Source organism: Notamacropus eugenii, chromosome 3 (assembly GCF_028372415.1).
Source record: "Notamacropus eugenii isolate mMacEug1 chromosome 3, mMacEug1.pri_v2, whole genome shotgun sequence".
NCBI classification, from domain to species: domain Eukaryota; kingdom Metazoa; phylum Chordata; class Mammalia; order Diprotodontia; family Macropodidae; genus Notamacropus; species Notamacropus eugenii.
The window spans coordinates 239,541,428-239,567,554 of record NC_092874.1 but is presented as its reverse complement, the minus strand read 5'-3'; the positions used below and the strand labels follow the sequence as shown (position 1 = coordinate 239,567,554).

At 42.8% G+C, this 26,127-nt stretch overlaps 1 protein-coding gene across 1 annotated transcript in view; it reads left to right on the top strand.

Moving 5' to 3' along the window:
• PPM1H (protein phosphatase, Mg2+/Mn2+ dependent 1H) overlaps positions 1-26,127 on the top strand; it is a 311,176-nt gene that overhangs the window by 227,207 nt on the left and 57,842 nt on the right. Inside the window, exon 6 of the mRNA XM_072655253.1 lies at positions 11,718-11,836. Within this exon, the coding sequence (XP_072511354.1) occupies positions 11,718-11,836 (119 nt within the window). The remainder of the gene's footprint in view (positions 1-11,717; positions 11,837-26,127) is intronic.

Sequence of the window (26,127 nt, the reverse complement as noted above, 5' to 3'; positions counted from 1 at the left end):
GCCCCCTCCTTTTTTGCCTTCCATAAAACTGTACAAGTCTAAAAATATTCTAATAAAAAAAAGGCAGTGGGGAAAAAAACCAAAAGATACATTTTTCATATCTACCATGAGTCTCATTTTTCTGGATTTTTAGAATATGATACTTTTCCAAGAAAAGGTCCCCCTTCCCCTGGGGCAGCCCTTGTTTTGACCCTGCCCCCCAAAATATTTTGTTTTTTTACCAATTCTGGGGTAGGCGATAGGTGTGTGACTTTACACAGAGTTTTCTATTTTCACTTCTCATACATGAAATAAAAATTAAGGATGTGCATATGTATAGGGAGAGGGGATATGGAGCTGAAGACAGGTGGTTTTTGTTGCCTTCATGAAAAGCATATTCTTTCTCTGATTTAACAGAAGAAAGCAAAAAATGGCAGCAGAATTGACAGATCTGGTCATTGCCATTAGGACTATCCCTTTACAACCCTAGGTCCCATATGGTTCTTTTTAATGATGTGTAAATTCCCATATTGACCTAGACAGTGACATGCAGGAATTAAGAAAGTTCCTAAGAGCATGTTCTTGAAATCCTAAGTTTTTTTAGATTCAAGTCAGGAGTGATTCCATAACAGGAAAGTCCTGCTCATGTTGTACCTTCCCCACATTTATATTTCTCCTTTAGTTTTTCTCAAAGTCAGAAAATTCTTTTTTTTTTTTTAAAGGTATGGTCTCGTAAATCAAGCATTGAGCCCCAGCTCTCTGGGAGCGACCTCATCCGAACGTTAGTTCACTGGTAGCTTTGCCAACATCACTCATTATATTTCATTTGTGACCTCAGACCTTCTCTGCCCGTGAATCGTCTTGAACTGAAAACATTGCAATCCTTCCTCTGTCTTAATATGACAGATCCTTCTTTTCCTAAGAGGACATACAGGATGGGGACCTCATTGTCTGTTACCTAATTTATTTTTAAAGTTCCTGGTTGAAAGATTGGAAACATTCTTTTTGTTAAATTTCATTTGAGTGGAGGGATTTAAAACGTAGGAAAGTTAACCTTCTCATTTCAGCCCTGCAGAATCCTTGGTTTCTTTCAAGGCTTAGCTTAATGCTTGTTTCCACATGAGGCCTTTCCTATCTGGAAGAAAAGTCTCTACTCTCTGTTTTAGGCACAAGCCTGCCAGAAGCAATTTTATTGATTTAGATTAAATTATTTCTAAAACATATTCTGCTTAGCAAAAGGTCCAAAACTTTGTAGAAAACTCTTAAGACATTTTGAAATTACTTTTTATATATTTTCCAACAATAGACAACATTCCACAATTGAGACTGAACAAAGGTTCAGAGTTTAGCTGACAATCTCACTATAATAGTAACTAAAAAGTTCAGTGTATCCTAGAAGTCATTTTCCTAAAACTATTACATCCTTCATCAAAGATTGCCTCTCAGGCCATGTTTCTTAACCATTTTTTGTATCCCAGACCCCTCAGGTAGTCTGGCAAAGCCTTTACATCCCTTTTCAGAATAATGTTTTTAAGTGCATAAAACTTTATATACGTACATAACATACATATATAAACACATATGTGTGTATATACATATATATCTATGTATATATAAAACTGCAAAGGAAACCAATTGTATTGAAATACAATCTAGAGCTGTGAGCTCTTCCCCCCAGCATGCACTTACCTTGCAAGCCTCTGCCTCCAGGTGCAGTACCACCTCCTCTTGCTCTTAAGGGTTTAAACGTGCCACTTCAAAGTTCTCCATGGATGATGATATTGCTGCTTTCCTTATTGACAATGGCTCTGGAATATGCAAAGCTGGCTTTGTAGGAGATGATGCCCCTTGGACCATCTTCCCCTCCATTATTGGGTGCCCCAGACAACAGGGTGTGATGGTGGGTATGGGCCAGAAAGACAACTACATGGGGGATGAGGCCCAGAGCAAGAGAGGCATTCTGACCCTGAAATGCCCCATTGAACATAGTATTGTCACCAACTGTGATGACATGGAGAAGATCTGGCATCATACTTTCTACGATGAGCTCCGTGTGGTCCCTGAAGAGCACCCTGTGCTGCTCACAGAAGCCCCCCCAGAACTCCAAAGCCAACAGCAGTTTCATGAATAAATCACTTTCTGGGAAGAGAAGGAAATGGAGATGGGACGAGAGAGCAAGAGGAGAGGGTTGGACTTGGTCAATCTGCCGCCCAGGGTGCCAGAGAACATACGATATGGCCACAGAGAAGAACTGCCAGACTTTCAAGCCTCCTTTGGACTGTGAACTTTTTGATCTGATACTAAAGTAGATGGCCTTGATTTTGGAGGAAGATCTGAAGATTCTGAAGGAGGCAGCTGTGAGTTCAAACTGTGAAGGAAATGACAGGCGACTCCCTGAACCTTTGAAACCAAGCATGGCTGCCCTGGAATAATGATTCCAACACATGTTGTCCTCTTTCAAGTATCACCTGAGAGAGAGAGAGCGAGAGCGCGAGAGTGTGTGTGTGTGTGTGTGTGTGTGTGTGTGTGTGTGTGTGTGTGGTGTGTGTTGTGGGGGAGATGGGAAGACTGGTACCTACTCTACAGAGAAGCCGTCTCTGATAGTGAAAAGTAGCCCATTGAATGAAAATAGATTATCAGTTCATTTTTTGTTGTTGTTCAGTTTTCAATTGTGTCTGCCTCTTCGTGACCCCATTTGGGGTTTTGTTGGCAAAGATACTGGACTGGTTTGCCATTTCCTTCTCTAGCTCATTTTACAGATGAGGAAACTGAGGCAAACAGGGTTAAGTGACTTGCTCAGGATCACACAGCAAATAAGCATCTGAGGCCAAATTTTAACACAGGTCTTTCTGACTCCTGGCCCAGAGTTCTATTTACCACACCACCTATCTGCCCTCTTATGAATGTTAATATTAATCATTAAAGGGTAGCTAGGTGAGTCAGTGGATAGAGTGTCAGACTTGAAGTCAGGAAGATTCATCTTCTTGAGTTCAAATCTGGGCTCAGGTGCTTACTAGCTGTGTGGTCCTGGACAAGTCACTTAATCCTTTTTGCGTCAGTTTACTCATCTGTAAGATAAACTGGAGAAGGAATGGCAAAACACTCCAGTATCTTTGCCAAGAAATCCTCAAATGGGGTCACGAAGAGTGGGACACACCTGAAGTGACTGAAAAACAACAAAATCGATCATTAACGCAGAATTCTGTGAATAGGCATGTAGGGGGGAAGGAATGTAGATACTTCTTTGTGCTATCTCTGTGCTGCCGACTAGACTTTGGTAAATACAACACAGGGCGACGGTTCATGGCTGAATCAGTAACGATGAGTGATTGAAGTGCTCCCATTCTGTGTTCTTGTTGATTAGAGAGGATTCTTAGGCTTTAGGATGGGTCTGATTAATAGCACCTCCCCCCAGGGTTGTTCTGAGGACCAGATGAGATAATAATGACAAAGCACTTAGTACAATGCCAGTGTCAGGGTTTTTAAAGAAATTTATAATTTTTTGATAAATTTCTAAATGTCAGTTACTATGATGAAGAAGATGATGATGGTGTTCTGAGACTTAGCAGGAGTATAGAAATGACTCTTTAGAAACCCTGACTTTCTTACCTTCAAGACAGCCCACCTCACACACAGGGTGCCCATAAGTAGTTAAAGCATTTTGCTCAAAAAAGAATCTGCACACAGATTTGGAGAAATACTCTTTTGCACCCCTGAATCTGGTACTGTGTAACACAGAAGATACATTTTCCCTGCAAAATTTTTTAAGTGTTAGAGATAACAAGTGACCAACTTGTATAGATATTTTTGTTAGCTTAATTCACCTTCCTGGGCCACAGAAATTCCCTTTCAGCTCTCTACTTGTGTATAAAAAGCTCACTGAAGAGCCTGCCCTCAGTAATTGACCACAGCAGCTTCCGAAATGCCTGCCTAGTGTTTTCTGTTGTGAGAATAGGAATGTGTTTGGGTTCTTTGAAGGGTCCGAGGGAGAGGGGCAGTATTTCTAAAAGCCCAAATGGAGCGAAAGCAAAAGTAGAATCGAGAAGAGCCACAGATCCCAAGCAGGCATGTTTCTTCTGTATTGTGTATTGTAAGGACATACACATCACAGCCAAGTTGATAAAATATGCTGGTTTCTATACCTTTAATACAATTTAGAGCTGAAAGAGACTAGGAATCTTTTAGGCCAAAGATGTGCTGGCAAGTGTTTAACAACCACTTGGGGGGGGGGGGGGGAGCTGAGAGCTGTATATATGACACACTTTGTAAGTTTAATCTGCATTGTTAAAATTTTCTCCATCACTGTCTTGAGTCTAGACAATCAACAGAATAATAAATCAAACCCTGATTTGTAGAATTTGCTGTTTTCCAAGGTTGTGAATGTTCACATTGAAAATTTAGCAGTTAGCTCTGGGATCCAGCATACCCTGGGTCTAGTCCAACCCACCCCCTCTCCCATTTTACATGTGAAGAAACTGAGCCCTAGAGGGTGAAATGACTTTGCCCCCAAGGTCACCCAGGAAGGAAGTAGCTAAGTCAGGATTTGAGCTCAGCGTTCTGGCCTCAAATTCGTGGATCTTTTCCTTCAACTAGAGAAGAACGCTAAATTATTGTGAGTGAGAACATTCTTATGGGATACAAATATTTCATGGTTCTTTTACCAGTATTTTATTAGATAGATTGAACTAAGGTAGTTTTACAAGAGATTTATAGCTATATAAATATGTGTGTATACATATATATATACATACACACATACACACATATATATATATACACATACATACATATATATGCTTTCGTTCAGTCATTTTTTTAGCCTTTGTGACCCCATTTAGCGTTTTCCTGCCAAAGATATTGGAGTTGTTTGCCATTTCCTTCTCATTTTAACAGATGAGAAAACTGAGGCAAACAGGATTCAGTGACTTGCCCGGGGTCACACAGCCATTGAGTATCTTAGGTCAAATCTGAACTCAAGTCTTCCTGACTCCATGCCTGGTGCTCTATCCAACTGCGTCCCCTAGCTGCCCTTTGTGTATGCGTTTAGAGAGAGCACTTTATGGTTTATAATTTATCACTTAATTATTACCTTGACTTTCTAAGCTAAGTAGACATCAGCTTGGATGAACACCAAGATCTCATGCAACTCTTAAGATTCTGATCTTACTATTCCAGTATAGTTTTTAAAGACATTTTAGAGAAAGTGGATTCTTTCTGTCCTCACTTTGCCCTCCAGTTCTGTCAGATGCAGGCAGCTTTCTTTTATAATTTCTTGAAATAAAGTATCCAGGTTTTTAGTTGGGGCATGATTTTCAGGGAACCTGATGATTCTTAAGGTATCCCTTTTCAACCTGTTCGCCTTTTGATAGTTAATATCTCATTTTTTTTTTATTTTTTTTTTCTTCAATCTTTGATTTTGTTCCACTGCTTCTTATTTTCACCCGGGGTCATTGATTTGGGTTTGGCCAGTAAGGTTTTCTACCTTCTTTTCTAAGCTATTTATTCCTCCATTTCCCTCCCCTTTACAGTGCTCATTTGAGTTGTTTTTTCATTTCCTCAGGCCCTTCTTGGAGTCTTTGTGACCAACCCATTTTTTTATCTGTGGTTCTACTTAAACTTGTAGGTTTACTCTCCTCTTTTGGGTTAACTCCCCTCACTGTGTTTAATGATTTCTTTTGTTTGCTCATATCTCTGGCCATAGTTTTTGGATTGAGGCTTTGTACCAGGGTCAGCCTCTGTCCTCTCCCAGACTCTTGAATGGGCCGGACCAGCCCTGTTTCTTCTGTCATTCGAATTTTGTGTCACTCCTCGTATATTTCTGGATGAAGTAGCCAGGAGTAGGTGTACCCTCTTGACACAATGCCTGGCTTCTGCCTCCTCCGTCTGCCCAGTGTAGATGATGACCTGTCCACATCACTGTCTCTTTTCCCTTGAACAATCCCCAACTGGGAATTGACTAATTCCCTACTGTCCCCAGTCAGATGTTGAAAATCACATTTGTCTCAAGCCTTAGTCACCTCGAATATGTACCCAGCTATTGAACTGGTCTCTTCTCCTTCTCTTGCCCTGTGTACCCATTAATTGTTCCATCCTGTTTTAGGGACTGGCTCTGTCCCACTCTGCTACTTTGATAAGCCATGCTGAGATGCCCCTGGCTTCTGCCCTTAATTCTCAGACACATGCTGGCAGCTTTCTCCCTCCTTATCTAAATCTTTCTTTGAGCAGCCTGTCCAGTGCTTGTGGCTATCTCCTTGTGCAGTCCTGGTCTGGATGGAGATGCTACCGCTGTTTCTGTTGGGTGGTTTTGATCATCTTTCTTTCTCCTTTTTAGATGTATTTTTTAGAGTGTGTGTGGGAGAGCTGGGTTCTCTACAAGCTTTCATGTTGACATCTTAAGCAGAAATAGTTATTAATAGAGACAAATATGACAACAAAAATAATAAAAGACAAAACATTAGATAGTAAATGAAGTTTTGCTGCTTGGCCCCTTTTACAGTAAACTCTTTGTTCTTGCATTTTCTGGACTTCCAATATGCCCATGTCAACCATTAAATATGCTTGGGGAGTATATGTCCACCCACTCTGGGAGCCATTTCATGTTTTTCATATGGATAGTGGGAGATGACAAATTTAAACTTCCCAGGCCTGGAGTACTGCTGTGGAATATGCCTCAGAAATTACCTAGATCTTAGAGGTTTAATTCAATCACTTTCTTACTAGCAGGGAATAGAGAAGAAGAAAAAAAAAATCACCAAATGGGGTCTTTCTTGCACTATACTGATTAGAATGTTGCTTCAGGCAGACTTTGATTGGTGAAGCCACATCAGCACCTGGATGCTAGGGAAGGGCTGGGAAGAAGCCTCTAGACACCTTCCAAAAACCAGTTGTCCTTGATTGCCCACTTCACCTGCTGGGAAAAACACATTGGAAACAAAACCCAGGCCTGTTTGAATCCTTTCCTGGGGCTTGAGCCTGTTCTCAAAGCTCAGCTGAACAATGAGAGGGCAGTGAGGCTTCTTTCATGATGAAAAATTCTCTAGAGCAAAAACTGAACTATTTTTTAAGCAAACTAAGTTTGACTAAGTTTGAATAGTTTGGAAGAACATAGACTGCATCATAACACATCAGCCTTACCAGATAGTCTCTTAAGATGTGTTAAAAACTTTCTTTGAGATTTGTTTGGCTAAAGAGATTGGTCTCGGTAGGTTCTGTTAGCCTGGATTTTGTTGTTGTTGAGTAGTTTTTCAGTTGTGTCTGACTCTTCATTGACCCCATTTGGGGTTTTATTAGCAAAGATACTAGAGTTGTTTGCATTTCCTTCTCCAACTCATTTGACTGATGAGAAACTGAGGCAAAAAGGGTTAGATGACTTGCCAGATCACACAACTAGTAAATGTGTAAGGCAGGATTTGAACTTGGGTCTTCCTGAATCCTGGTCCAGTGCTCTATCCACTTCACTACCTAGTAGCTTGAATACAAAAAGCTAAAAAGGAGCTCCATCTACCTTTCTGACTTTCTGACCTTGGACTAACAGCAAAAAGAAGTCATGTCCAGTGGGCTCACCATGGTGTCCTCACTAAAAGCCTTTGCTGCAGATGCTTCCCCTGCTATACTTTTGTTAACTGCTGAGTGACACTTGTCTTGTCTCATTCCAGTATTAGACCTAAGTGGTCAGTAGACTAGCCTGAGTCAGGCCTAGCCCATGGCTGGCGCTAGCCACCCCCACCATCATCATTATTGTTGTTTAATGTATATAGAACTGGAAATTAAAGGGCTGGGTGAGTCTGAGGGACGTTGGCTATAATCACCTGTTGTCTTATAAGAACACATCTTGTTATCAGATGTTCACAAGCATCAAATTTCAGAAACCCCAAGATCCAGTTGCTATACCATAAGCTTCAATTCTATACAGACTGTGGAAAAAATGAAATTTATAGTATAGTAACTGATTATTGGTTTCTAGAATCTGATGTGTAGATTTGTGATCTATTATCACCTAGAATTCAATGAAAAGGTATACAGTGGGCTTGAGCAGGCTGTGACACGTTATAAGTGAGGAATTGTGTAAGAGAAGTAGTGTAGAGAACATTATGAGAGAAATGTGAAATCAGGGGGAAAAAGGTGCCCCTGCCACATAACTAGGATGAGGGATAGCTGGTTGACGGATGATGTTCTCCATTGGGATCCATACAATATCAAGAGAATGTGAGGAAGGGCCCTAAGAGCTTGGATGGATACTCTTTGAGAGATTTATGGAAGGACAGGTACAAGTATCAAATAGACAGGATGCAGAGTGGTGGAGGAGTTGCAGCATACATCATTGAGAACCTGCTTCAGTGAGATCAATGATCCATTGAAATCTCAGCCTATACATTAGAAGCAGCACAAGAAAAGGGGAAAGTTTTTAGTTACCTTTGCATCTTCACCAACATCTAGTGTGATATCTTGAGCATCAAAAGTACTTAAGAAATGGTTTATTGAATAATGAATGAACCAGTGTTTAGGAGTAGCTGAATATGGATTGTTAAGTCTCTCCACAGGAGGACACTGACCTCCTTGCTGTTCCTTATATATCTGCAGATTCCTGGCATTTTTTGCTGGATATTCTATATTCCTGGGATACTCCCCTTTCTCATCTCTGTTTCCTGACTTCCCATGACTTCTTCAAGTCCCAATTAAAATCTCATCTTTTTTTTATTTTTAATGTTCTACAGTCATTACTATAAAACTTAGATTTTTCCCCCCTACCTACCCCCCACCACCCCCCTCCCTCCCCAAGACGGCATACAATTCTATATAGGATGTACACATACTTTCCTATTGAATACATTTTCACTATAGTCATGCTGTGTAGAAGAACTAAAATAAATGGGAGAAATCATATAACAAATCAAAACATAATACACACACACACAAATGATCTGCTACATTCTGCAAATGAATTCTATATTTCTTTCTCTGAGTGTGGAAGGCATTTTGCCTTAGAAGACCATTGGGAATTTTTTTTTTTTTTAAGTTCTTGTGTTGTTACAAAGTTCCAAGTCTACCAGAAAGAATTCTTGCACACTGTAATCGTTGCTGTGCACAAAGTTCTCCTGGTTCTGCTCCTTTCACTCAGCATCAGATCATATAAGTCTTTCCAGGCCTCCCTGAAGTCTTCCTGTTCATCATTTCTTATAGTGCAATAATATTCCGTTACATTCATATACCATAATTTATTCAGCCATTCTCCAATTAATGGGCATCCCTTTGATTTCCAGTTTTTGGCAACTACAAAGAGTGCTGCTGTAAATATAAAATCTCATCTTTTGCAAGATGGCTTTGCTGACACTAGTGCACATAGTTCTAGGCCTGGAGTCAGGAAAACTCATCTTGGGGAGTTCGAATCCAGCCTCAGACACTTAGTAGCTGTGTGACCCTGGGCAAGTCACTTGACCCTATTTGCCTCAGTTTCCTCATCTGTAAAATAAGCTGGAGAAGGGATGTCAAACCATTCCCTTATCTTTGCCAAAAGTATCCCAGATGGGGTCACAAAGCGTTAAGACATGACTGCAAATCAACTGATCTTGCACATAGTTGTTTTCATATGGTTCTCCCATTAGACTCTGTACTCCTTAAGGACAGAGCCTGCCTGTTCTCTGCATCCCCCAGGATTAGCACTTTGTCTGGCGTGCAGTAAATGCTTAATAAATGTTTGTTGATTGACTCATTGAATTTCCAGAGAGCTTTTTGGGAATTCCTCAGACCCTTGGCTTTAGGTTGAACCTGGGACTTCCCCAGTGGCATCCTTTCCCAGCAGTAAATCAAAAGAATTCGGATTCGTGTACCTTAAATATCCCTGGGAAATAGTCCATTCTTGAATCCTTTAAGTAACTCAGTCATCTTTTAAGCCTAAAAATTAGGCTATTGATCATGAGCAGCAGCCCCAAACCTAGTCAGCTTCACCATAATATTGAATCCCCAAACCAAGAGCATCCTAAAGCCACTGCCAGATGAGGTATGACTTTCAGACCCTAAGATACCTGCCCTCCACTCCAGATTCAGGAATTTGTGACCAGCCTGGCCCCCTACCTCAAGTATGACTTGCCATAGCTAACTCACAACACACTAGTAATCAGGACGGATTTCCAAGCTAATGCTTCCTATCTACATCATAACCCTGTGGGGAGTGCTCAGAAATCTGCTGCCATCCACGATGCTCATTTTCCACTCAGTTAAAGGCACCATCCCTATTCTAGGACATTCATCTGCTGGCTCCTTGCAAGGCAGATATACTGCCCTGATATACTCCACCTAGCCAATTAGTAAACATTAGTTGCTTCTATGTGGGGGGGAGCAGGAATAAGCAATGACATAGGTATTTATGGGGGGGGGGGGTGCAAAAGCTAGCATGTAAGCATCTCACCTCAATGGATAGCTGGATTTGAATTTTGAATGTGACAATGAGTCTGTTTGTCTCAAAGTAATTCCCTAAGTGGCTGTTTGTTCAAGACTTTGTAGTGTGAACAGAGATTTGGGGGAGGTGGGGGGAGGAAGAGACCATCTGCTCCAGTATGGCCCTGCACTTACATGATCAAATTACCGCTGAGCAGGATGGAGAAGCTCCAGCCCAGCCTGCATCACTAGTCCATTGTATTTATTGAGTAATAAATATGCAGACACATGGTAAGATGCAGTGTTAATTCTGTGTAGACAGCTTGCCCAGAGCCCCACAAAGCCAAGGAGAAAAGGTCAGGGTTGCCTTTCCTGCCCTTTTTTTTCCTTAGAGAAGGATGAGTTGAGAACAAGGAGATTGTTATAGGAGGGTCAAGGTTTACACCCCAAATGTGAATCTCTTCCAGCTCAGTAATGTGCCAGGCAGAGGCTGGAAACTGCCTTAGGTTTCAAAGATTGACAGCTGGAAGACAGGGAGCTATCCAATCCAGTCACCTTATTTTAGAGATAGGGTAACGACGAAGAGGACAGACAGTGAAACCCTACTATCCACTTCCTGACCAAGAGGTGATGGACTTAAGGTGCAGAATGAGACGCATGTGGCCAATGTGGGGATTTGTTTTGCCTGACTACGCATAGTTGTTTTCATGAGAGTTTTGATTTTCTCCCCCACCCCCCACTGGATGGAAGAACGAAAAGAAGAGAAAATAGATTTTTGTTAATTGAAAAAAATGGATTACATTTTTAAAAAGGAAACATCTAAGCAATAAGAGGCCACCAGTGTGGGAGTTTGTTTTTTGCTTGAATGTGCGTATTGGTTATGATGAGAGTTTTGAGTTTCTTTCTCTCCCCAGCCCCTACCCCCACCAGGGATAGAGGGATGGGAGAGAGAGAAAATAAATTTTTGTTAATTAAAAAAAATTAGATTGAATTTTTTCAAAAGAAACATCTAAGCAGCGAGACTTTTTAAAGTATCAAAATAAGAATGGTCCCTAGGACTGGGAGTGCTTTGGAATATCCATCTCAGGCCCTGCTGAAAACACATGTGCTCTCAGATTCTTTAGCAGCAACTGAAAAGTCAGATTGCTTTTTCTTAACTTGTATAAATTTATGATTGCACAGAGTACTTCTCTGAAAGCACTCAGTTTCTAAAACCTTTTCTCCTGTCTTGGAGGAAAAAAGGTCTTGAGTTTGTTGTTGTTTCTTTAAACATCTGCCTGGATCTGTAAAACATGTGGTGAGTGTTGTTTCATGCCTTAAATGTGAGGGTTTTTTTCTTCTCCTTTTCTCCTTCCCACTATTAGGCTTTCATGCAGCCTCACTTGCTGGGAAATGAATTCACACATTTGGAGTTTCCAAGGAGAGTACAGAGAAAAGAACTTGGAAAGAAGATGCTCTACAGGGATTTCAATATGACAGGCTGGTAAGAATATGTGCCCTCCTTGGTATGAGTAAAGGAAGCATCCTCCCAAAAACAAGAAATTCTTTTATGCAGTGGGTTGGATGAAGAAGAGACAGGCATATGTAGATGTCTTTGTAGTAAAGGAATACACCAGGGGTAGAGGACCTGTGGCCTCAGGGCCACACATGGTTCCCCATCCCTGGATATCTTCTTCTGCTTCCTCATAAGGTATCAGGATTGAACCACCCGGGTGATAGTCTCTGCTGCCCCTTTTTGGGATTTGAGGCCTGCCTCTCAACCCTTACAAGTAGAAGGCATTTTGGATGGGCAGCATCTTGGCACCATGTTGAGTTTTGTTATTCTTTTGTAGTGCCCTCTATGGATAGTACTGCACCCAATTCACACTTACTCCTGGAAATGATGTCCCCAGAGATGGGTGGCTGTGCCCACCCTGTGAGTGGATACTTCTTAAAAAGAAAAAAAACCAAATGCTCCAGAATGTCTGGTGCTATGTTTTTCATTAGCAGTCAGCCTCTGTACACAAAAGCATTAGCTAAGATAATAATGAAAACTAGCATTTCTATAGCCCTTACTGTGTGCCAGGCACTGTGCTAAGGGCATTGCAATTATTATTTCATTTGATCTTCACAAGAGCCCAGGAAGGTAGGTGCTGTTGTTATCATTCCCATTTTACAGATGGGAAAACTGAGGCAAAACAAGTGAAGTGATTTGCCCAGGGTCCTACAGCTAGGAAGTATCTGAAATCGAATTTGAACTCCTGGAGATGAGTCTCCCTGTCTTCAAGCCCAGCACTTTATCCACTGTACCACCGAGCTTCTTTCCCTAAGCATATGGATTAATAACCACGTGAATGCAAACTAGCCCAGAGTATGTATGGTTAGTACTTTTATCTCCTGTCTGGCCCTAGGCACTAGACCTTACTGCTTCACCAGTGAAATACCTGGTCTTGCCATCTGCCTGCTACCATCACATCTTTTCTACTGCAGACCTCATTCAATCCTAGGTGGACCTATGGGGTTATATTCCTTTTCTTGTGTTCTTTAGCTCTTTGCACCCCCATCCTGGAGCCCCAGGAAAGATTATTTAAAGTTTAGGTTTTGGCTTATATCTAGATCTACCCCAAAGCGGGGAGTAGAAAGCTGTGCAGGATACACTCTAGATCAGATATGGGACTGCTATTTCTTCTGCATAAAAGAATCGCCAAATCTAAAACAAGTCCACAATGACAAAGATTTAAAGCAGATACATAATCTGTAACTACTATTATAATTAGTAACTAGCAGTATGCTACTGTAACTATATTAACATATATTATTTTATTCTCCCAGGAGGTTGAGACTTAAATGTGAGGGAGTTTGCAGAACTATTGAGTGGGCATTGTTCTATTTCATTTCTGTTTCACCCAGTGTCCCTTCAAATCCATGTCCTCTGCCAAGGCTTGGGCTCATTCTCTTGTCCTTGGTCATCTTTTCCAAGAAGTGTGTTATTGAATGTAGAAAAGGCACATTGCCTAAGGACTTGGGATCTCTGGACCTCTCAAACTCACAGGTCAACCTATCTCAGTATTATGGTTCAGTCATCTAAGTTCATACCCCTCTCCTCCCCCCCAAAAGTACGATAAAACATAATCAGCAGCTAGGAGCCCAAAGTCCAGCCAAGGCTGGTGGTTAAGGATGGACAAGAGCAAAGCTCCATCCCTTACCCCTCCAGGAAGAGGCTTGAATAGTAATGATGTAATCCAGATAGGAAGAGGAGAGAAACTAAGGGTGGATCCTTCCTTTCTAAAGATCCACTGAGTCAGTGATTCTTCTTGCTTAATGAGGAGATTCTCTCTCAATAAATGGAGTTTTTGTTTTCAGAATTCATGCCAGGGAATGGGTAGAAAATGTAGTTGGAAAGGTATGGATAGGACCTTGAAGATCAAGCAGGAAGGTTTGTGGGCAGTAAGAAAGACATGGGGATTTATTAAGCAAAAAGCTGAGTTTAACCTGGACTAGTTTATAAGAGGGGAGAAAGACAAAAAGTCAGGACATCTGCTATCTAGATAGCATATAATGAAGACCTGAACTTAAGGGGATAGCAAAAGACATTGAAAAGGGCCAGGAAGGACACCAGAACAACCAGTGATTATTTCTAGGGAATAAAGGAGACAGATGAGTCAGAGATGCTTCCAGGATGATCTGTTGCCAAAGGCTGAGAAAGTGAGAGGAGATGACCTCTTGCAGGTGGGAGGGTATAAATGATGAGGTCCCTGTGCTCCTTTTTTTCTTCCTTAACTTGACCTTCACATACCTTATTTTTTATTTTGAGGGGACCAAAGCTGCTGCTCAAACATGTACACAGTCTTCTCAGTGTGCCTCTAGATGACAGCAGTGTTGGTCAGGTGGGTTTGGGCAGTGGTAGACATTGAAATTCTAGGTCCTCAAGCAAAGTTGGGCAAAACAGCCGTCTTCTAGACCCCAGCCCCCAGGAAAAAAGCTCTTCACCCACCAGTAAGGTGGGTAGGGGGCAGAGAAGAGATAGAGGGATGATATTTACCAGAAAGAATTTTCAGTAGTAATGTTTCCTAATATTGGCACCTTCAGATGGGTTTCAAAAGTATCAATTCTAACTATACCTAGAAAATGTAGTGCTTCTAATTAGACACAGTATTAGGTCACCTTTCTCTCGTATGTGGCACTGGAAATGGAGAGCGTGGGAGAGAATTCAGGGCCTGAAAAGCTTTGCCACCCAACTAACTATGATTATGTGGCTTTTCAAGAGGGGTGGTGGGGCGGGAATCCTTTCCCTTGCTTTCCTAGAAACTCTGGAGTAGATTGGCTTGCCCAGCTTGTATGGATTACAAAAGGTTATTGTCTACAGGACCCACAGAAAGGAACTGGTCTCTTCCCTGACTTCCTTCCCTCTCCTTCCCCTCCCCCCCCCCCCCACTTCAAATAAAGTTTCCACTGTGGTTTTTAACCTCAAAAGCCTACACTGGCAGCATCTGGGCCAAGGACCCACCCACTCACCGCCTTTCCTTGTCCTATTAGGACAACTGCTGTGACCCAGCTTTACTAGTCCAAGTTTGGCCTATAATTATTTTAAGATTCCCCTACACACACTTTCTGTTCTCTCCCCATGGACCCAGCACCCACTCTTCTCTACCTGATGTCATCCATGCTGGTGCCAGAAATCCAGCCACTGTGCCAAACCCAACCTCCTTCCCTCATGTGGGCAGAGCCGCCATTACAGGATCCGTGCATGCCATAGCTGGCATTGTGTTTGTAGAAACTTTGTCTCCTACAGCACAAGCCCCAGAGCTGTCTCAGGCTGCAGTTGGCTAGCAGGAGGCTGGGTAGCTGATTTTGAAAGAGCAGTTTCCCACAGCTGGCTCCGTGGCACAAGGTCCTGAAGCCTGTGGCTGCTGGTGGGTGGCTCGCCTTTCCCATGTTCTTGCTCCAGCCACATGCTGCTTTCTGAGCCAAGCCAGGAGGGGCTAAGAAGGGCATCTGTGCCAGGAGGGAAGCAGCTGTTCCAGGGCTGAGAGGGCTGGACGGGTAGAAGCCACACAGAGGGAAGGAAATGCTAATCATACAAATGATGCCATCAAGAATCTAGGTAGTTCCGTTTGTAAAATATGTGGTAAGGGAATCCTTTAAGCCAGTCTCTCCCTGCCATTTGTGAGGATTCTTTTAGGAGAGCTATGCCACAGGTCACAGAAAAGCAGCATGCTTAATGGAAAGAGGTCCTGTCTGGTTTTAGTCTCTGGAGAAGAGGCACCCTCGGTTGGAAGTTAACACTTCCCTACGTTTGAGTTGTAGGGAAATTGTGCCTTAGAAAACAACGAGGACTGGTGTTGATCTGATCCAGTTCTCCCAGTAGCAAGTTGCTTGCTCTCCCTGGGAGAGCTTAGTCTCTAAAACTCATTCCTCCTCAGAATCCATCTTCCTGTATTTCCACAGCTGCCACTGGCTTGCTCTGCGGCAGAGGGTAAATCACTTAACTTAGCTGCTTCTCAAGTTTTTTGGTTTTTCATCAGTAAAATGTGGTAGCTAGAAGAGATGATCCTTTGAGTCCTGAGCTCCAGCTTTTATCTCTTGGGATCCAATCAAGAACACACTTTCTGTACTCTGGGTCCCATCTTTTCTCTCCTTCCTTCTGTTTTCTCCTTCCTTCTCTTTCTCTCTTTTGCATATGCCTGGGCTATGGAATTTAAGAAATTTTTGCCAGGAAACTCGGTGATACCATTTCTCATTTCACCATTCTGGGTCCGGTATTGTAAAGTGACCCCTTCCCATCCTTCCAGATAATAAAATGGAAGGGGAGAGTGGGAAGGGAAAGCTTTGCAATACTAGGAGCTATAGAACTAAATATACCCACCAGCAAAAGATTTAAAAAAAAAATTCACCCTGAGCTAGGAAGCGCTGGGTCCTTCACATCCCTCCCATGCTGCCTCTTCCATCCTTAGCAAGGACGTGTTTGGGAAGGGGCTGGTTTGTTTCTTTCAGACCTCATGGAGCCTTAGCCACTTTATGTGGGAGAGCCATGTCCCTGGGGGTCACTGATTGGAAAGCAGAGAGGATGGCCTCCCTGGGGTGAGCACTAAGCCATTTTGTATGTCAAACGGCTTCCCTCCCTGCTGCCACCTGGACCAAAGCCAGCCTGTTTGGCAGTCTTGTCCTTGTCTCTCTGTCTTTTGCTTCCTAATGGGCTGGGTCGAGGGGGGGGCGATGGTCCCTCAACCTCTGAGGATCTGATTAAAAGGCAGCTTCCCTCTCACACCCTCCCATTTTGTTTTAGGTGACCTTTTGGCCTCACCCCCACAGCCATTTGCCCAAGGGGTCTCGGAACGGCCAACCCCAAAACAAGGGTGGCAGTAACTTTGCCGCCCAAGAGGCTGCAGCGGACGCAGACCACAGCTCTCGGAGGTGACTGCTCCCCGATTCCTTCTCACTCTTGCATGTCCTTTGGACAGCCTTGGCCAGGCTGCCCGACAGGGGAGTGGATAAGCAGATTGAGGATGCTTTAATAAGCAGGCTCCAGCGCTGCACCCGCATTTAATATAAATTGATTTATTGAATCAAGCACAGAAGCCCTGTTACAGAAACCTAAGGCTTTATCCTCCAGAGAGTCACCTAATAAAACAGGCCCAACTGACACTCCTGATTAGCTTTTCCACTGATCCCAAGGCAGGTTTTAAAGGGACAGCATCCCTCTTTTAGGACTGAATTTATCTGTTGGCCATGCCTATGGGCCTAATTAAGTTGTATTCAGAAAAGCCCCAAATTTCCTAACAGCTGGACTCCTGAGTTTCAAAGAGTAATTAAAAAACCCTGCAACCCTCTTTCTTTTTCCTGCTTCTTTATATCATTTTAAATTTTTTCAAATTAATTTTTAACTAAATTTTTAAAATTAAAGTTTTTCCATTAATAAGCATTTCTTCTCTCCTTGCCCCACTTGAAAAAACAAACAAGTACCCTGTTAATAAATATGCACAGTCCAGCAAAACAAACTCTGACTGTGTCCATGTCCATTAATGCATGTACCATTCGACATATATAGTCCATGTCTCTTCTCTTCCAGAAGGTGGATGGCATTCTGCATCATCTGTCCTCTGAGATCAGGGTTAATCACTGTGTTAGCCAGTGTTAAAGTCTTTCAGAATTCTTTCTCTTTTTTAAAATGTTATCATATAAATTTTTCTCCTGGTTCTGCCCACTTTACTTTTCATCAGTTTGTATGAGACTTTTCCAGATTTCTCTGAAGCTGTCCCTTTCGTTATTTCTTAAAGCAGAGTAGTATTCCATCACATTTATTGTTTCTCATATCACAGCAGTATCTCATCATATCCACGCATTATATTTTGTTTAACCATTCTCTCTCAGTTGATGGATAGCCCCTTAGTTCTTTGTCCCTATCAAAAAAGTGGATATAAATATTCTTGCATTTCCTCATGTCTTTGACCCAGACTTGGATAATTCCTACTCCAACATGCCACCCTCATCCCCCCAAAATTCTCTTTAACATTTTAGGACATGGAACGAGTGACTCCTCTGTCCTGCCTCGTTCAAAATCCTAATGATGTTCTTATGCCTTAGATTTCAACCACATACTTTGTACAGTCACCAGGGAGAGATCAAATTTTAATTTCGTAATTACTTCATAAGAAAGCAGCCTTTCCTCAGTCAGGTCTGGTATTAATTTCCTACCGGTGACTTCCATTTTCATAATTTAATGATTATGGGCTACCTTGGCAGCATTAAGCCTTTCTAGAGAAAAGGGAGCTAGGTTGTCATTTCAGGCAGTAGGAACTATAATCAAGAGCTGCTAACACATAGGTTGGGAAGGAAGGTACTTAAGAGTAGGAATGGTGATAGGGGAGGAAGGGAGGGATGTGGGCCTTTGGGTATGAAGAGTCTGCCATTTGTAAAACCCCAGTGGAAGGGCAAAATGGAAGTGTGGGTGGCTCAGATTTCCTACAGGGATGGAATTTTTTCCACTGAACCTCCCAGCACTAGTGATGATAAATGGTTGTTGGTGACAACACATGGTCTGCAACTTTTCAGGAACCCTGGCTCTAGTTGCAGGAACAGCGGGAGAGGGAGGACTGTGTGCAGCACATCACCTGACAGTGATGAATGACTCGCCTCCCACTCTGCTCCTCCACTCCCCTCTGTGCACAGGAGCGACAGCTAGAGCTGGGGTCTTTGCAGGTGGTAGGAAGCCCAAACAGATGGTCATTGTCAGTCCAGAGAGGAGGGAGTGATGCTTGGGTGCATCTTTTCCCCTCCCCTGTTCCAACTTTAATGACAAGTTGAAGGTGAGTGCCATAAAGTGAAGCTTTTCATAGGCCAGTAGTAACCAAAGGGTTTAAAAATTACAAATGTGGGCCCTCCAAGCTAGGAAGCACCACATGAAGGTGGCTCCATCATTCATACTTCCTGTGCCCTCTTACACAGTCAAAGGGAGTCTGATGGAGGTGTGTCAAAATTCCAAGGGAAAATATCAACTCCACATTACCCCCCATCTCCCTACTGCCTGTATTCTTTTGGGGAAAGGGAGAAGCATTTTTTGGAATCTTAGGATGGTGAATACTAGAATTCCCGCAGAAAAATCTGCAGTTCTTCCTCATAGCCAACAGAGAGAGACCCTGAGGTAGGAGAAAGCAACTCAATAAGGGAGAAGGACCAAATGGGCAACTTCACGTTGCCACAGGGTAATGTAGTATGGCCCCTTGTCTAAACACTCTCACCCTTCTTTAAAGATGGCCAGTGTCACATATTCATTTCACCCTGTGACAGAAATACCAGCCAATCCAGCAAGCATTTGTTCATCGCCTACTGAACTAGATGTAGGGGATACAAGTATAGAGACTGAAACAATCCCCTCTCACAAGGACCCTTACATTCAAATGGGGAAGACAACAAGTACATACATAAATAATATGAATAGAAGTGAATAAAACAACTAAACGTAAGGTGGACACAAACACTGAGGAGGGATCAGGAAGAGGCTTCCTTATTAATAATATAAAGCCTGTAGTAAGCAGTCAGTATGTGCCAGAAACGGGATAGAAAGAAAAGCAAAAGCCGCCCCCTGCCCTCAAAGAGCTCACATCCTAATAAGGAAGATGTGTAAAGGAATTACAGACAGAGGACCAGGCCAACATTGCTTCCAGTCTTCTGATTGTATAGGCCTGGGCCTCAGCTTTCAAAGGGACATAAGTTATCTAGTCATTTCGTTCAAAGGAATCCTAGGTAGGGAGTAGCCACCTACTTCTCCTCTAGTGTCTTTTGGTCATGATTACCAGGAAGCTCTAATGCAGTTTTAATTTCTCACCGCCATGAGGGGAGGTTTTGTCATTTATATTTCCTCTGCCAGCCCCTTCTCTTTTCACTCAGTTTGGAAAGATGGGATTGATTCTTCCATATCAAAAGCAGTGACCCCAGGGAGACCCTAGATCTCCAGGCCCTTTGCAGTACCAGTCTAAGTACCTTTCACGAAAAAGATCTCAGCCAGCCAGCTGTGCAACCGCCACCCTCAGACAAGTAAATGAAAGGTTAGTTCTGGGTAGGGCTGAGGTTTTGTGTGCTTGTCTCTGAAGGACTGAGCACAAAATCTCTGTTGGATCTGGAAGCGTCTGTAATAGGGACACTGGAGGTGATTTTTGTGAAGGCTAGCATTTGATCTCACAGCCATCCTTTTCTTTTACCATGGATAAGATCAGAGGAAAAACATCAGAAAAACCATCAAGGTATAACTCCTCAGCCCTTTTCGTTGTTGGCTTCATTGTCCTGACTCAATGGTCTTAGGACCAGGCTGGTCTCTGTACTGCCCCCAGAAAGCTAAGTTCAGATCCTACTAGGATCCAGTCAAAGGAAAATAAAATACCAAGAGGCCTGGTGCTGGGTAACCTAATGGATAGAACCCTGGGTTGGAGCTCTGCAGGTCAACTTTGAGTTCTAGCTAAACTGCTAAGTAACAGAATAACCACCTAGTCTGGGGAGGGGGGAAAGGGCTTCCTCCTCATATTTCTTCCTCCTCCCCCTTCTTCTCCATCGCTCTCCTCTCCTTCTCCCCTCCTCCTCCTTTTTCCTCCTCCTCTCCCTTCCTTCTCCATTTCTCCTGCCTCCTGCTCCCCCTACCTCTCCATTTCTCCCTCTTTCTCCCCTTCCTCTCCCCTCTTCTGTCTCCCTCCTCCTTCCTTACCCCCACAGATGTGGTTAGGAAAAAAACACCTTCCTATTATATGATAACAACCCTCTTCTGCAGCCTATGGGAGTATAATTGTGATAGAATGAACCGGGTCTGACTAATCACATGCAAAGCTTAGCACAGGACCTGACAAAGAGTACAAGCTTAATAAATATTATTGACTGACTGCTTGAGGAAGTCTAGATTGCCTAAGGTCCTGATGTCTGGCTATTCTCCTGTCCGGTTCTCTATACCCCCAACACTGGTCGGGCTCTAGGTGTGATGTAAGCCACAGATCACATGCCCAGGAAATTTGACTTTGAGACCAGTAGCTCTTTGTTTTCCTAGAGGTGAATGACCAGTGCATCTCCAATCAAAGCCCTCCATCCGAGCTTGAGGTGTCGAGGTGAAGGCTGTGCTTTATGGGTACATATTGGGGCAGACTTCACATTGCAACTAAGTTTGTCTTGTTCATTTTATAATTACCCTGCCATGGATACATCAAGAAGTATGGTGCATGACTATTTATGTGCTATACGAAAGCATATAAAGTCTAGCCCATTAGAATAGGGAGCAGGGTGGGAACAGGCTCTTTCAGATTCAATGCAGTTTCCGTCCAGCAAACATTTATTAAGCATTTACTCCACAAGCACTGTGACTTCAAAGGGGAGCTTAAATTCTATTGCGGGGGGAGGGAGGGAGCAGGAGGAACATGACAAAATATACACAGATTACTGAATACAAAATAGACAAGAAAGACCAAGTCATTGGGGAGGGGGTCACAGTTGGGAAAATCAGGAAATGCCTTTTGTAGGAGGTGTTGAGAGATGAGGAGGAAGAGCATCCCAGGCATTAGAGTATAAGACAAAGAAGCAAGAGATGGAAAGTTGTCTATGGGAAATAAAGCCAAGTGAGCTGGAACATAGAGGGGGAACAATCAGTAATCAGCCTGGAGACGTGGGTTCAAGTCATAGTGTGCAAGAGTTTGTATTCTGTCCTATTGTGAGCTTCTTGACTGGGGAAGTGAAGTGGTCAGAGATGTGCTCTAAGAATATTTGTTTGGCAAGTGTAGTGAGGATATATTGTAGCAGGGAGTCTGAATGCAGGGGTCCCAAATTAGGCTATTTGCAATAATTCACAGGAAAAGTAACAAGAGCCTAAGGGATAGTGACTGGCATGTGAGTAGAGAAAAGGAGATGGCATGATTAATGTTGTGAAGGTAGAATTGACAGGACTTGGGAACTGATCAGCTAGGATGAGGGAGTGAAGATGAAGAGTCATTGGATGATTCCTGAATTTGGAACCTGGAAGACTGGTGTTGGCATTGGTTGGTTGGTGAAGAGGACCAGAATGCTTTTGCTATGTTAGAGTCAAGTCACAAACATGTCGACGATGGCTGATCAGACTGGGAGGTTAGGAAGGTGGTGGGTTTAGGTGAAAAGATATTAAGTTGTGTTGCAGATGTCTTTAGGAAAGGCTCGAGAACAAAAACAAACAAATAGATTTGTTCTGAGGATAGTTCCCTGATCATCATGAAGAGATTACAGAGAGGTGGGGTTTTTTGTGGCACTTTGGAGAGCATCCTTCTATGTTAGGAGTGTGCATGCCCTTTGGAATGCATGGAATGCATCCTTTCAGGAATCATGTCAGGAAAGGGACATTTTCTATCTGAGTCTTTATGTCCAGCACTCAGTCTAAGATTGGTTTACAACCATTGTTGCTGGGGGACGGTGCTGGCCTGAACAAGGGAGCCAATAAGTTTTTACCCCTTTTCCCTTTTTTCCTCCAGCAATATCCTAACAGAAAAGTGGAACAAAAATGGAGGGGGAAATTAGAAGGAAGAGCAGTAATTTCTCCCATATACCAAAGGCACATGATAGACTTAGGAAGGAACATTTTTATCCATGTAGCTAGGCCAGTTAGGAGAGTTATTGGCCCCAGCCTTGGAGATCAAGTGGTAGCTCTCTAGAGAAGAACCATATGATACAAAGTGTGCGATTGTAGTGAGAAGAGGGGGCTTCTCTGGATCAGTTCTGGCCTCTTGAGAAGATGAGAATTACACCCGTGATTCCTGAATCTAGAGAGGAAGGACCCCAAATTTGACCTCTACTGTTACCTGTGAGTTATTCAAGCAGTGTGAATCCAGTGGGACAGGGTGGGGGTTGGTGGTGGACTTGACTATAGCCTCTTCAGAGCAATGGAGTAGCTGCCTTCAGGGCTGGACTGTGGAGATAGATTCCTCTGTAGATCTTTGGTGACAGTGATGGGACAGCAGAGTAGTACCGTAAGTTAGGATGCCTGTATGAATCTGTGGGGTGAAAAAGCGTTTTATGTGGTTGCCTCCCTAGCAGCTTCAAAGTCATGTTCACTCTGAAGGGAATCTAAAACAAAAGGTGGTGTTATGATTCTGAAAGTCTTTAATACCCTGGTGGAAGATGGGGTCCACTAGAGATAAAGGAGAATTTTATCACTTGTTTTTTGACAACTGCGAGTTCTTTCTGTGTTTTCTGAATTCTCTGTAGAGTGGAATATATAATGTCCTATAACCAGTATATAGAGACAGTAGGTGACACAGTGGAAAGAGTGCTTGGCCTGGAGTCAGGAAGATTCATTTTCCCAAGTTCAAATCCAGGCTCAGATACTTACTAGCTGTATGACCCTGAGCAAGGCACTGTTTTGCCTCAGTTTCCTTATCTGTAAAATGAGCTGGAGCAGGAAATGGCAAACCACTCCGGTGTCTTTGCCAAGAAAACCCCAAATGGGGTCACGAAGAGTTGGACGCAACTGAAAACAACTGAACAAAGTGAATGTGAGCCATATTTGGACATTTCTCAGAGTTCTGGGGTTATACTGAGCCAACGCTTGGCCTGTGGGCCTCTGGGCCATGGATTTACACTAATTCATAAATAAGCGTCCTCCTGTAAATGGAACCATGCTAAGTTCATCTGATGTTTATTGCTGCCACTTCCCTGGGCCTCATTTTTCCCATCCATAAAATGGGAAGGCTGGGCTAGACAACGGCCCTTGAGATCCCTCCCAGGTCTGTATCTGTGATCCCATGATCCCAACTAGTTGTTCAGTTATGTGTGACTCTTTGTAACCTCATGGACCAATTGTTCCTGGGGTTTCCTTGGCAGAGATATTGGAGTGGTTTGCCATTTCCTTCTCCAGTTTTATGCAGGCAGAGATTAAGTGAAGTTAAGTTTCTGAGGTCAGATTTGAGCTTTCTGGTCTTTCTGACTCCAGGCCTAAGTCTCTGGTCCACTATGCCACCTAGCTGCCCCATGATCCCGATTAGACTTGGACTCAAAGGTCTTAAAGGGTGGGAGTCAGACTGTTGGGAGGCCTGGGGCATCAGGTATGTAAATGACTACTCCTCTATCCATGCAAAGTCAACTAGAGACAGAAGCCTTGGCCACCGCCTTAATCCCAGTGCCTTCTGCATTTTAGTTGAAAATTGATAGCCATGTTACCTCTCAGCTACCAATGACCTAATCGCATCTTCCACCTGGATGTCCTGCAGTGCCACACTGTTGGATGGATGCCCTAACCCATTCAAATACCCCTTCATTGGCTGGGTAAGGCAGCTAGCTTGATATTGCACCCCAGGATCCCTCTTTGTCCTCCATTGACTTCAACCCTCCATTACTGTATGTACCAAGGATGTTGGACTCGTTGATTTCTGGTGGGCCACCCAATGTATACCTAGTGACCTGGCCTGGAAAGAGGTGCAGTGTCGTTGTAACACATTTTGCCCTCAAAGAAGGGGAATCACCTAAGAACATAGAACGCTTCTCACCATTAGGCTTTCCATAGATCAAAGACCTCAGGTGCATATCCACTAGGGAGTTTCAATGATATTGATCGTAATACGTGAATCTTCGAAGGCTCATGTGCATGAGGCAGATTGGGAATGATTTCCACAGTTTACGAATTCCTTCAAAATGGATGATACCTTTTTTCCTCATTGTCATTCAGGAATTTAGTTGTTTGTTCTTATATTTGGAGATTTTATCAGTTTATTTCTTATTTTAAGGGCACATATAGTAGCACTTCACAGTTCAGCTTAATTTTTTAAGTATCTTTTCCTTAACTTTCTTCCTGAGCATTCATTTGTATGTAGGTACTTAAGTGCAGTAGAACCCTACCAGACAGCCTCTTATTACAGATTCAGGACATGGCATCTTTGAGCATTGTTGTTGTTTGGTCCTTTCAGTAATGTCTGACACTTTGTGACCCCATTTGGGGTTTTCTTAGCAAAGATGCTGGAGTGGTTTGCCATTTCCTTCTCCAGCCTATTTTACAGATGAGGAAACTGAGCCAAAGAGGCTGAAGTGACTTGTCCATAGTCACCCAGCTAGTAAGTATCTGATGCCAGATTTGAACTCAGAAAGATGAGTCTTCTTAGGCTGGCACTCTGTCTACTGTGTCAAAACCTGAAGTCCCGTACTTACGAGAGATCTCAAGCCTTTTCCCCTCTAAGCCATTCTGAACCCTCCAAGTTATATTATGAAGCCCGTGATCACATTAATGAGTCTGTGAGAAGAGAACAGATTTATATGGTGGTCAGGTATGTTCATGATGGAAGCTTACACATGCAGTATGAACTGGAGATCAGAGGCCTTGTTGCACTGCTGTTTTGCATCTTCTGCAAAAATGAAAATGATAAAGGATGCTAATGAACCCCCATACTTATTGAAAGCATCTTGCCCAGAACAGCCATGAGCTGTGCGTTTCTCAGCCTGTGGGGGCTGGTCTTAGTTTCTAAGTGAATTAATCTTTTCTTTACCCTCTTGTCTGCCATAAGCTTGGTCCAGGTTCATACTCCTAATTCAACATTCATTCTATCATTGTTGAGGTTTAATCCAAAGGGGATTTTGAACACTTTTTTAGGATCCTTTATGCAGAAATCTTTTGAAATTAGGAAATGGGAGCCCCATTACAGCAGAAATTTAGAGAAGCAAGCAAAATTTGTTGGCTTTTGGCTCAAGAGACTTAGATTTTAATTCCAGCTCCTATACTTACTGAAAACAATGACCCTATTTACCTTACAGGGTTTCAGTGAGGAAAACACTTTAAAAAAACTGTAAAATGCTATATGAATGTGAGCAGTTGTTCTTGGTGCTAATTAAATTAGACCAGACCTAACAAGATACACAGTCTGCTTGTGTTGCCTCAGAGGAGTAAAACAGTAGTCCTTCAAACTGAGCACTGTTGGCAAGCTTTAAGACACTCCACTATATAGCAATGGCTTACCTTTACTTAGCTACCTGGTTATGGTCTGAATCGGAATCTTCTGGACGTATGCAGTTTGCCAGAGTAGAAAGGGGTTGGAGCAATCTGTTTTACTGATCCGTCATTCACTCTCCTTGGAAAATGACATTTAGGGAGTCTCCCTGAATTCAAACAGTAGTTACTTCCAGGCATGCCAAGGGAATGGCAGAACACATTATGGTATATGGATGTAATAGAATATCATTTTGCCATGAGAAATGCTGAAAAGGGACAATTTTAGAGAAATCTAGGAAGTTTTACATGACCTAAGGCAAAGAATAATTAGAGGAACCAGGAGACAATTTGTATTATAAAAACATAGTGAAAACAACTTGAAAGAG